Source organism: Paroedura picta, chromosome 2 (assembly GCF_049243985.1).
Source record: "Paroedura picta isolate Pp20150507F chromosome 2, Ppicta_v3.0, whole genome shotgun sequence".
NCBI classification, from domain to species: domain Eukaryota; kingdom Metazoa; phylum Chordata; class Lepidosauria; order Squamata; family Gekkonidae; genus Paroedura; species Paroedura picta.
Genome location: NC_135370.1, coordinates 103573863 through 103587201, shown reverse-complemented (window position 1 = coordinate 103587201; position 13339 = coordinate 103573863). Strand labels below are relative to the sequence as shown.

The 13339-nt window shown below is 40.3% G+C and overlaps 1 protein-coding gene across 4 annotated transcripts in view; it reads right to left on the bottom strand.

Annotated features, from left to right (window-relative positions):
• Positions 1–2884: 2884 nt before the first annotated feature.
• The window catches only part of DCDC1 (doublecortin domain containing 1), a 396547-nt gene continuing 386092 nt past the window's right edge, over positions 2885–13339 (bottom strand). For 3 of the 4 annotated variants that reach the window (XM_077321952.1, XM_077321953.1, XM_077321954.1), the window contains 2 exons: positions 7058–7105; positions 3688–3868 (listed from right to left, as the gene is read on the bottom strand). In XM_077321952.1, the coding sequence (XP_077178067.1) occupies positions 3752–3868; positions 7058–7105 (165 nt within the window). In that variant the 3' untranslated portion in view covers positions 3688–3751. Of the gene's footprint in view, positions 3665–3687; positions 3869–7057; positions 7106–13339 lie in introns of those variants that run through there. The other variant, XM_077321955.1, reaches the window with a different exon arrangement.

The window sequence follows — 13339 nt, the reverse complement described above, 5'->3', positions numbered from 1 at the left end:
TAGCGATCACTTTTGGTGTTACATACCACCTATAAAACATTTTATACCAATTTTCTTTAAGTATTTGACTGTTAGTATACTTTGGTATTCTAGACCATACTAACTCCCATTGTTCCATTGTCACATTAATCTCAATATTTTGCATCCATTTGGTCATACATGGCTTAACCCGTTCCATTTCTGTCTCATACCTTAATAACAGTTTATATATTTGGCCCTGTAAATGTGGTTTATCTTGGATTACTAAGTTTTCAAACTCTGGTATTGGAGCCTCTAGATTTAACGGTTGCTGAAACTCTGCTTTGAATCTAGATACTAGTTGGTTGTACTCTAACCATTGAATTTCTACTCCTTCTTTCTTTATTGTTTGTATGTCCTTGAACTTGCCAGTTTTTGATATTAAGTCTTTGTACTGGAGACAAGTCAACCTTTTCTGTTGGGCTTTCCCAAAATATGCCTCAATTGGCGATTTCGATATTGATGGTGTTGGGGATAGTCTCTTATTATATCTTGACCATACATTCAAGAGCCCACTAGTCCAGGTGTTTGCTACTGCTTTTTGTTTTTGTTTTCCTGCTGGCCATAGTTTTTCATGGAAACTGTTACCCATGGTTTTTCTTTCAAATACCAATTCCGAATCCAGTCCACTATGTATGTAAGTGCTGCTGCATCTTTGTATAGTTTTAGATTGGGAACACCTTGGCCTCCTCTCTCCTTCACATCTTGAAGTATTTTAAAAGCAACTCTTGGCCTTTTCCTACTCCAGATAAATTTGTTAATCACTGATTGCCATTTTCTTAGTGTTTTCTCCTGGATCACTATTGGTAACATTTGGAACAAAAAGTTGAATTTGGGCAACAAGTTCATCTTGACCGTGGCCATTCGAGCTGACCAGGACAGTTTTGACTCGTTCCATCTTTTGATATCCAGTTGCATAGTCTTCCATAGTCTTTCATAGTTACCAGTGAAGAGTTCTTGGAAGTCTTTGTCTAGGTAGATTCCCAGATATTTCACCCATTTGGGATTTGTCTCACATCCGGTTTTTCGGTTGATATTTTGCACATCAAGATCTGTGGCTCCCTGTAAAACGATTTTTGTTTTATCTTTATTTATTCTGTACCCTGAATAATGCCCAAAGTCTTTCAGTAGTTCCAGGAGAGGGGGAATTGATGCTTTTGGGTTCATAACAGTACACACTACGTCATCAGCATAACAAGGAGAGTTGTACACAATTTGAACTAATTGGTTGACATTTACAGAGTGCAATTTACAGATTGGTCCTCACTGGCAGAGGTCTCTCTCCCTGTTAGCAGCACAGCCCCAGGGAGGGCCAATCAGGTAGGGAGTGAGTTGTCTGCACTCAACTTCAACTTGATGTTTCATAATATTTGAAATTGTATTAATTTTAAAATTTTGTTATATTGATGTACATGAAACGCATATGGAACTTTTGACACCTTATTCAAAATGGCTACCATACCAGTTTTGGAACTGAATTGGAACTGAACCAAACTGTTAAAAAATACTGATATATCTGAATTTCCCTTGAAAGAACAAGTTCATAGACAGGGAGTTCTTGGACTTGGTCCTATTGCTGGCTAAGAGGGTGGCAGTTGTGACAAAGTGTGTTTTACAGGTTTCAACTGGTTAGTCGACTGCATCCTTTTCTAGGTAACTGTAAGATATTTCTGACAGGTGCATGCCCATGGTTTGGAACCAACACTTGGCTTCCTAATCACTTATGAACGTGTACAAACACTATAGTCATTTTTGGAAGACCTGCTTTGGGTATCCCTGCCTTCTAAGATTTGGGAGAGCAACCAAGGAGAGGTCCATTTCAAAAATGGTACCGACACTTCTAGAACCCTCTCAACGGGAGATTCACTTCTCTCCTTCTGTTGCCATCCTCTACCAGTAGATGAAACATTTTTTGTTCCATTTTGGTGTTCCCTCCTTCCTGACCAATGTTAATAGAATCATAGAATTGAAAGATACCTCCAGGGTCATCTAGTCCAACCCCCTGCACAATGCAGGAAATGGTCACAAGAGCCAAGCACCTATACAAGGTTTTTAAAATGTCTGTATGTATTTTAGCATTGTTTTTAATTGTTTTAATGATGTGTATGTGTTTAGGGGTGATTTTAAGTGGTTTCAAAATGTGATTTTTTTGTATGTTTTGCAGTTTCTATTATCCAAATTTAATGTGACTATCTTTGTGCACAAGAAATCCTTAAGAACTTTAGCATAGATATTTAGTAAGGATATTTAACGATAAAAGTACAAAGACCAGGAATATCTTTTTAAAACACCTTTAATAGTTTCTAAGTTATAACAAAACTGTAATCAGGATATTTATAAATTATTTTCCAAGATTCAAACAGAAATGTAACTCCTTTTAATTTAAACTAAAACATACAATTGCAGAGGCACTGAAAATGGTTTTGCATTATATATCTTTTCTCTTCATATTGTAATTTAATGTTAATTCTAGTTCATGTAGCTTGCAAACCAAGATGGTGGATGTAATCTAAACTATTATTTTCTAAGATGTAGTAATACTTCACTCATAGCTAGCATTTCCCACACACTCAAAAGTACTGCCCAGATACTAAACTCTCAGTCCAATACATTGTAGAACGGTCAGAAGAAAGTCAGCCCAGCGCAATATTCTTGCAGACAATTTTGTATTCACTAGAGTGGATGTGCTGATAAAATGTCTGCGAAATATATTCAACTTGCGTAATAGCAATTAATTTAAAATTGAAGGTGGCTTTTCATTTTTCTGGAAATATTCACTGATGGCCAAAGAATTTTCTTCTTTCTGGGAAAAAGGAGGGGGGGGGGATCAATAAATCTTCTGGTTAATTAAAGGGGGAGGAGAAAAGACAAACACTAATTTGTCAGAACAGGTGCATTAAGTTTGATAATGTTTTAAAAAATTATAGAAGCAGTTTCTTCAAATTCCAATGTGAGTTATGAAAGCTAATTTTCTTTTCATAGCTGTGTGATAAAATTTTATCCACGTTATAAAAAGAGCCTTTACAAAAATGACCGGAAATCTGAACTACCTGGCCATGCAATAAAAACACATTCCACTGTTGCAAAGTGTCAGACAAGTCAGGTTTAGCTAGAAATTGATCAATAAGTCTTCTTTTCACACTTGAGTGCATTCACTTTTTCTTCATAGGATAATAGGCTTTTTAATGGGTTTTCCATTAATATCAGTCTTTGGTGTTAGCAAGCAAGAAAAGGCAGACATATAAAAAGAGACAGGAACAGCAAAAAAAAAGTTTAGTAGTCTTTAATAATACGGTGTAACATACTGAGAAAAGCTGTCGCCTTATTAAAAAAACAAAAACAGGCATATACGTAAGCCCTGACTGTTCTAGCAGTGTAAAAAGGATGTAAATGCAATTGAAACAGACAACTTGGAGGAGATACTGTCTTTATTCTGGAGAAATCCATAGGCATTGGCATGTCTACCTTTGATAACATTAAATGAAAATGTAGCTATATCTTGTGATGTTACAACAGGCACATTTTTCAAAATATTTTGCTGACTAGCAAACACCTTCATTTTGCTCCCATATTCTTTTGATGGATTTCAAAGTCTGCCTTTAATATTTCAATTTTTTTCCTTTTGACATTTAACAGTTCCTCTAAGCTGTAGGAAATAAAAATTTACAGATGAATAAAAGTGGGTTGCTGTTTTCACACGCTTCTTGTAAAACTGGAGCTACACTTGCAATATTCAGGTTATGTGTTGAACATATACAGCTTGGAACAGTCTGCAAGCTGACCTCCATGGCCAATGAATGGTTGTATTAAGGCTTCTAGTTCTTTTGATGCCATCCTGTAAAAGCAGGGACTAAGCAAGTGATAGATGAGACTGTTATCGGTTTTATCAGTTAACCAGGAGGGATATTTTCAGTTAACAAAAGCCCTTACAGAGGTGCACTTACAGAAGTGTACAAAAACTGTGAGGCAGCTTTTCTTAATCCATAGTTTAAGAAGCAGAAACACACACGTAAGAGAACTAAAAAGTCATTTAGCTCACATACAAGGATTTTTTTTTATTTTTTTTACACTGGGCAGCTACAAGTGGTTTAGGAATCCTGATGCACGAGTATATCTGAAATATATATATATAGTTCAGAGGTAGAAGCCACAAGATCCTGGATGCATTCCATATACATGGGAGCATGCAGTGCCTCAGATCAGGATGCTGTGCAGTAAACTGAGCCCTTGCTCTATCCCATCCTCAGAGGGTCAGCGGGACCTTTTCCGCATGAGTGAAAAAGGCCAGGCCAGTACCTGTCTGGCAGTGGGGCTAATTCCCGCTTCCAGATGACATCGCAAGCCTGGCCTGGCTCCAATCAGGCCCTCGTTTGCCCCGCAGCAAGGAACGTAGATTTGTACGGTGTTCCCTTCCCTGCCGCAGGCACCATTGGGGCCTATATTGGCCCAGGTCGGGAAGAGTGAGGCCTTCTACATCTGGCTCTTCCCCATACCCTGGGCTGACTATGGTGTCCTGGGAGGAGCATGAAATGCTCTAGGCGGCTCCACAGCATAGCGCCGTGATACTGAGCTGCCTGGGGCATTTTTTTTCCTGTTTAGGAATGCAGTATTGGCTCGCCACAGCACTGATCAATCTGTTCTGAATGAGCAGTAGTATCAGGGCTCTCTCAGCCTCACCCACCTCACAGGGTGTCTGTTGTGAGGAGAAAAAAGGGAAGGAGACTGTAAGCCATTTTGGGACTCCTTCTGGTAGAGAAAAGTGACATATAAGAACCAATGCTTCTTTTTCTTCTTATTCTAGCTTAAGTCAAATGTATTAATTTAGTATTTTTCATCTTTGTAAGTAAAATTTTATCCAAACATATATTCTATAAACTATGTAGTTGTGATTAATATATGAAATTTGGTGTCAATGAATGTGATTTATAAAAGGGGATAGGCACATTTAGGGAGATATATGCCTTACCACTAAACCACACTGGCTCTCAGTATGTGATGCTTTTAATCTGTGGGTTTTCTGAAAGCACCTGGCTGCCTATTAGGATCTAAAGTACAAGATGGTTCCTTGGTCTGATTCAGCAGAGTTCTTTCTATAACATTATGACATACTAGTCAGTATTTGCCATTACGTGACATGCAGCAACAATCAATATTTGATATCAAGCACACTGTATAATTAACTGAAAATATCTGACACCTGTCATCCACTTTAATAGATGCTAGCTAATTGACATAGCATTATGCCCCTGTACATTCTGGTCTAAACATTAAGGGCATATTAAAACAAGATCTACACAGGGGGATCACTGTTGGTTTTATTCAATAACTATAGCTACAATAGGGATACAATAACTATAGCTATTTAGAACCATATCAGTAAAATGTGGAGGTATTTAGGCTCAGACCAGAAAGGGCTCAGCATACTACAAGTGACAGCAGATAATAATTGGAAAAAATTATTGTAAATTGTGCTAAGTCTTCCCCCAGTTGTAGGAGGATCTTCTTCTCCAGGTTGGCTTATGGTATGAATCAGCGAAGGATTCTGTAGCACAACACTAATCTTTGTACTGAAATTGAGCATTACAACCCACCCAAGATAAAATCAAGTATTCCCTGTACTTTTAAAAAATTATTATTATTACTAGGCCCGTTGTAGCTGGAAAAAAAAACATGCAGTAGCATGGTGCGAGGGTGGAGTGTAATGCTTTGAAGTCTTGGGTTTGGAGGGAGGGAGGGAGGGAGGGAGGGAGGGAGGGGGGAAAGAAAGGAAGGACAGGGGAGAACGGAAGGGAGGGGAGAAAAAAGGGAAGGAAGGAAGGAAGGAAAGAAGGGAAGGATGGGAGGAAAAATGAAGGAAGAAGAGAGAAGGGGAGGGAGAAACGGATGGAAGGCAGGCAGTCACTCCCCCCTGTTAAGGAGCTGTTAAAGATTTATATTTATCGACCGCTACTCCCGGCTCATGGTGGTTTGCATAAGAAGCATAAACCAGCATAAAAACCCCAATACAGTCAATTGATGGCAGCACAGTCCACAGTCTACTTTCCCATGTGAACTTCAGCCTTCTGAGCAGGAGTTGCTATTGCACTGATAGATAATCACAGATGAAGTTTGGCCTGGGGGCCTGCAGATACATGGGTACAAAGGGGAGGGTCCTGATCTTACTACTCCAGTTTCAACCAAATACCTAGCAGAAGAGCTCCATCTTACAGGCCCTGCGGAACCTTGAGAGCTCCATCAGGGCCCTCAGCTCTTCCAGGAACTCATTCCACCAGGTCGGGGACAGGATCAAAAAGGCCCTGGCCCTGGTTGAGGCTAGGCATACTTACCGGCGCCCTGGGATAACCAGCAGATTCGTACCCACAGAGCGAAGAGCTCTGCAGGGAGCATAAGGAGATAAACGGTCCCTCAGATAGGCAGACCACGTATAGCCTCGAAGGTTAAAACCAAAACCTTCAACTTTATCCGGAAGCTACAGGCAACCAATGCAACTACTGTGGCATAGGCTGGGCATGGGCCCTCCAAGACGACCTAGTGAGGACCCTTGCAGCTGCATTTTACACCAGTTACCTAAAAGTTCAATGAATTATCAAAACAAACAACCTCTGGGGTCTTTGACAAATTCATTCACAATTTAGTAGCCATTATTGTATTTTTAAATGTATTATTGAAAAAGCCTGCCAATGCAATAAATGCAGTGGGTGCTAGCAGTGCAATGGGGGGAGGTGATGGGCTCGTGGAGAGGTAGCCCCATGCCCCTTACCTTGTACTTCGAAGATGGTGTGGTGAGTGCACAGTGGCCTTGGGGCTGGGGCTCCGTGGCCTGGGTTTGGCTGCTGCCTTGCTGCCACCACCGCCACGTAGTCACCATCCACTTGGCTACCATCACCACCACCTCACTGCCGCTGCCTCACCACCACCTACAGCCAGGTGGAGCAGCAGGCTGGGCAGTGCTCAAGGCTGTTGGGGAGCATTAGCATCTAAATTGATCATTAGCAATGATTATGGTAACTAAATTTTTTTTGCATTATCAACTGCTTACCTGGTCTGTTCCGCAAGTAAGAGCCAGTAAAGAGCTATTCATATTCACCTGAACATAGAAAAACAGTCATTCTTAAAATGGTTGTATTTGCAATTACTTAATTCATTTGTGATGTTGTCAAGATATTAGTTACATCCATTATAAAAGTATTCTTCAATTATTTCTCTAACAAATGATCCTATGTATTTGTTTTGGAACTGTTTAAGAAATGTAATGAAGAAACTGTCCTGTATTTTAAGAGAAATAAAGGCCCTGACTCACCAGAGCCGCTCGTTGACGGGTGGAGGAGCAGGCACCGAAAATGAAGAGGTGCGGGGTCATGATATGCCAGCAGGCACGTAAAAGAATGGCCCGACGCCGGCTGTGCGGGGCGGGGACCACAGGCGGGTTATAAATAGCGCCACGTGGTGTAGCCCAGCCTCTTTGCCGCCCGGAGCAGCGTTCGACGCAGGCCTTCCCTCCCACCCTCCCTGGGAAAAAGTATTAGTTGCGCTTGTTATGTTATGGTTAGGCGTCAAGTTTATTGTCACAGCTGGCAGGATGGTATAGGGGGAGCCTGAGCTTTTGGGGGGGAGTACGGCTTGTGGCCCGACTCCCCAGGCTGGGACCTCTTAAGAGGTGGCTGGGCATGACAGTCCTGACCCTTCGTGGAGAAGGCAGGGGGGACTTCATGTAGCCGGGTGGCCCGAGGTTGGACCAATGGAGGTGTGCACTCCCTGCGGTACCTCAGGTGAGGCACTTCCCAGGTAAGTTCCCTAGTGGCCAAGGAGCCGTTTCTCCCGCCTGGGGAAAGGGGGGGACTCCTTAGGTGGCCACTAGGAAAGCTAGTGCGGGGGTGGTCGGAGGACCACTGGACAGGCTCTCCCCTATGCCCATACCAACACTCCTGGTATTAAAATAAAAGCTGTGGCCGGTTATGCCAATTCAACAAAGGTGGAAGCGTCTTCATTCAGGGGCCATCTATGCCCTCCTGCCTGTCAATGGCTTTTTGAGGCCTGTTTATCCTACAGCATACGCATCATTCTTAAATAATTAGTGCTTATGTGTTCTCCCGGTGATATTTGTTAACCTGCTGTTTTAATTGTTAGCAAGAGCTGGCTATACACTAGCAAACAGGGGAGACTGCTTTTAGAATGAAGTCCACACAAAGCTAATTGCTTTAGAAAAGAAATTGATACTGCTTATTGTTAGAGAAATCCATACTGACCGAGAAAAGGTAATAGGCATATTAGCCAACTATATAAGCCTTGGATTGAAAGAAAGTCTGAGAGCATATCTTGTCCTCATACAGATTGCAGAGAGAGAGAGAGACAGAGAAAACACAAACAAGTGGAAAAGACGTTAGCAGCCAAAAGGAAGGAAGTCCCTGGGGTTAGTATTCTTGGTAAACAAAAAGACTGCAGCAGAACAGAAGACAGGAAGGATACAGAGGGATCCGACCTGTCCAACGTACTAACTGTACTGCCCCGTAAGGAGTACTGGACATGTCACAGTCCACATCCAATATCAATTATGGAATATTCACAGGTTCAGCCACCCAGTACTGCCAATCAGTGGGAGATTTTGGATGTCAGAGACATGTTAATCATTGCAATTTTGATGCCATAGTATCAGTTCTGGCATCAACTCAGAAGTGACATCATCACACGAGTGTGAAGCTGAAACTCTATTTTCCTGAAAATCTGTTTTACTGTAGAATTTCAGTGGAATGCTGAAGTGTCACCCCAATGCAATAATGTTGCCCAAATTAGGTATTAAAGAATTGACTGGGCAAATGTTAGCCATGCGAAACAGATAACAACCGACTCACCACCAGTGTTTATGGGGATATTCCCTTCAGAGACTCTAAATAAACATATTCAGAATAACTGAATGTTGTTTTTATTAAAGAGGAACTTAAAAGAGCAAATACAAGCAAACACATCAAACTTTTGAAACCTACACAGAGAAATTAAGCTAAGGAAAGGCATATATCGATATATGAGGAAGCTATTTTTACCATCCTGATGTGGAGAAGTCGTCTGTGGAACCAACCAAGATGACCAGCATCTTGGAGATGGAAAGTAGCCAACACATAAGCAGGTGGCATATACAAGACACCAAGAAGCACACACACAGGTGCTAGAAAAATTTAACCTTATGCTAAGGGTGACATGCTTGCCCTAGAACAATGTTCTTGATGTGCTTTTTGACAAAGAAACTAGAAGGCAGGTTTGTCTGGAAGGAGGACAAAGCCCAGGGTGGAACCTTGGAAGTTTCCCTGACACCAAACAATAACCATGATTGCTCTACTGGGGTTGTAACAGAGATGTACTAGGATTACAGGATAGGAAATTGCTAGGTTGGAGCATGCTTTTAGTGATCATTAACTGAGTTTCACAGGTGTGACAGTGAAGAAGAGATTGGGAATTGATGAGATTAGTGGCACCTTACTGGAGGTCCTATTATCCCAAGGCTATGCATCCCTGCATTTAGGTGGAGAGAGAAGCTAGTAGTTAATTTGGTCATTCTCAGAGGCAGCTGACATAATATAAGGGTAAGTCAAAAAGTATGTTCTAGGGTTCTAGGTCATACATACACAAGTTTATTAAAATATTTATATCAAACAAAATGTTTAGTCCAACAAAATGTTTTTCACATGATTGTTATGAAGACATTTTAAGAAAACTCACAACTGTTTTGGTAAGAAAAAGGCCAGGAAAGTTGCACTGAGGAATTTTTTCCATCACAGCAATGCACCTGCTCATTCTTCCAGGGTAGCAAGGGCTGTCCTATGAGAAGTTCACTGGGAAAATTTACCTCATCCACCCTATGGCCCTGATCTTGCCCCTTCAGAACATTAAAAAAACACACACAATATGAGGCCCTCCAGGATGGCAAAACTGCCATTTTGATATGGTGCCAATCGAAGAGTGCTGAATTTGCGGGGAAAGGGTTAGAGATAAATGAATAGACATACAGTAAAAGGAGGACATGTCAAGAAATAATAGCTTCACAATTTGATCTTTTTTATTTTATAAAGGTTTCTTTGATTTTGTGGCAATACTTTTTGACTTACCCTTGTGGTCTAGAGTTTATATTTGCTGGTCAGCATAATTGCTATATTAGTGCAATATTATTGAAGGGCATCTATGGGTTGCTGACTAGAGACAATCTCTCAAAGTGAGGAGAAGACTGGCTACTAACAATGACATTACTTTCAGGTTGGAGCAGACTGAGAACTGGTATAACTCCAACCACTCAGCATTGCTGCTGTAGAATTAAAACAAAACAACAGAAACACCCTGTAACCTTACAGTAGACAGGATTCATGTATATTTGAAAAGAATAGGTGGCAGGGAACATTTTGCTTGGGAGGGGAGGAACATCTTAGGTTTAGAGAGAGAAGAGAAAACACTAAGTGAAGCTGTTAGAGAGAAGTTGAAGAGTGTAAAAAGGAGAGATTTTCTTCCATATCAGAGTCATGAGTTTACAAGGGAACCAAATGTCTAATTTCAGGATTTCATTTCAGTAATTTTATTTTAGTGTCTACTCACATGTTTATATTTTAAGAATAAAATCTAGTTATTTCATACTTTTATTATTTTCTTTACTTTGTTGCTGTAAACAGACATTACTTTCTCTTTTGATTCCCTTCAGTTTGACAGGTGATTCATAATCTTCCATGTACAGGCAAATCTCTTTAAAAAATTATTCCACTTGTATGCTTTTGTGGTTCATCTGCACCTAAATAAACTCCACAGTTGATCCACACTTAAATTGAATGATAAAAACCAGAAAGAATACCCTTCTGGAGACAGAAGTGCCAATTAAGTAATTTCCAGGAATTTCTCCTATGTTTCGAGTAAACTAGAACAGGAGATAAGTAAATGTAAGAGAAAGATTGCACATTAGCACTAGTAGCCTTGATCAACAGTTCTTTTCTGACCTCTGGTGGTGACAATGGAAAATGCAATCAGCAAAAAGATCCGTGGGGGGGGGGGCAAAGATCTGCGAAACTCTCCTTATTGAGGGCTGGCAAACTGGAACTTTGACCAGTCTGTTATTTTCTTCACTGGGTAGAAGAGGGAATCTATAGCTCGCATTCTGTTTTGCAGGCCACACCACCGAGCTCATGATTTCTGTTCTGCTTAATGATTTGTGTTTTGTGCAGGGCTATTCCAGAAACTGACCGCATCATCTGAAGCCCAGAATTACACTCTTCAATCATTTCAGTGGTCTTGATGTATGTTACTCTTTAGGATGGCTTAGTGATTATCCTGTAAGTGAACACACCCTTTAAAACTGGCTGTACCAGGAGCACTTTCATGAAGGTGAAGAATTATGTTTTCTCCTGTGTCTAGTGTCTATAAGGCTAAGTAGGACATCTAATCCAAATGACAGGGGCTCAGAAAAATTCAGTTTGAACAGTCTTCTTTCAGTTTTTCCAATTGAAGAATTGAGGAATTTTGGGGAGCACTGAAAAAAAACTATAAATATTTTACCTTTTAGAATGAGCACAGAATGTTAAGAGAGCAGAGTATGCAGTAGTTGGCAATAATCTCATGGTAAGATGGCACGTTTGTTGGTAGAAAAGTAAAGCATTTATACTTTTAAATTGTAGACATGTATCAATTGATACAATTGTATATGGTATCTGAGTGATAAATTATGCCATTTATATTGCTAAAACTGAAGAATAGGTTTAAAGTTGATAGAAAAATAAGCACAACTTTTTTGGGTGGGGGGAGACAACCTCTACCCCTGGGTTTCTTCCATGACTTCCCACCATACCGATCTAGAGCAAGGGAAGTTATAATACCACTCTATCCCACATTGATTAGACCTCATTTGGAATATTATGTCCTGTTCTGGGTGTTGCAGTTCAAGAAGGATATTAACAAGTTTCAACGTGTTCAGAGTAGGACAACTAGAATGGTTGAGGCATTGGAGTCCATGCCTTATGAGGAGAGGCTGAGAGAGTTGGGAATGTGTAGCTTGGAGAAGAGGGGAGCAAGGGGCTATATGACAAGTGTGTAACAGGTAGACACAATGAAGAGTAGGCAACTTTTTTACCACACCTTTAGAAACAAGGACTACGAGCAAAGGATTATGGAAAGGAGGTTCCAGTGAAATATCAGAAAGCATTTTCTGATGATGAGGGCTGTTTGCTCATAGATGGAATATCCTGCCTTAGCGGATGGTGGAGTCTACTTCAAAAGTTTTTAGGAGATTGGATGAACACGTATCAGTAATGTGTGATTTTTATGTCCCCAAGAAGGTGAGGGGCTGGATCGGCCTTTCTGGTCTCTTCCAACTCTGTGTGATTCTAATTCATACAACTTTCCATACAACTTTGATGATACAAAGTAAGTTAATTCACAGAACTGTTTGCCTAAGAAATCAATTAATTATAATTATTAATAGGGAAAATACTCAGGAAATGCCACACAATGCAAAGACAGGCAAAGTTCTCTCAAGGATACTTTGCACATAGAATGGTCACTGGTCTCTCACGGATGATTTCAATTTGCAACACCTTAATGTTTCCATAGCAGCAGGAATTTCTCAGAGAAAGCTGTCGAGACCAGGTGTGATTTGGCATCAGTTTACTTAATGATAAAAATGGATCAATAATATTTTTGAAATACTGAAATTGCTTGAGTTTCCTTTAGAGCTGATTCAAATTGATAAAGGAACAATAACTACAAATTACCAACTTTATTAAAAATATTGAGAAGCTACGGGACATTTTACATGATCAGGTATTTACATAATTAAACAAGTACTTATCCTATGGCTATGTTCCACGTAAAAATGAATTATTTTTTACAAATATTGAGAATTGGCAATTTATTATTATATTTCTAGATCACCCTAACGCACCTGGTGCCTCAGGGCGGTCCTCTGTAGCCACATGGCTAACAGTCATGTTTCTTATATACTTTCTAGAACAGAAGGTAGGTGGGAGAATTAAAATGAGCCCCAGCCTAAATGGGCTTCCTCCTCTCCCCTTCTGAATTGAAGCTAATTGGGCTCTTGCTCTTGCTTTAACAAAGATATAGTGATTCTGCAGGGTCTAAAACAAAGAGACCCACATCAAAGGGTCCATACTGATTATCCATTTATTTTAAGTGGTTTCCAGAGATACTGGACCATATCAATTACCCAACCCATTTAAACATTTATTTTATTTTTTATTTTATTACATTTGTATACTGCCCTCCCCTGAGGCTCATGACATAAATATAACACTGACACTGTTTAATAGTGTAGCATTAGGGCTGTCAGTTCTGGGTAGGA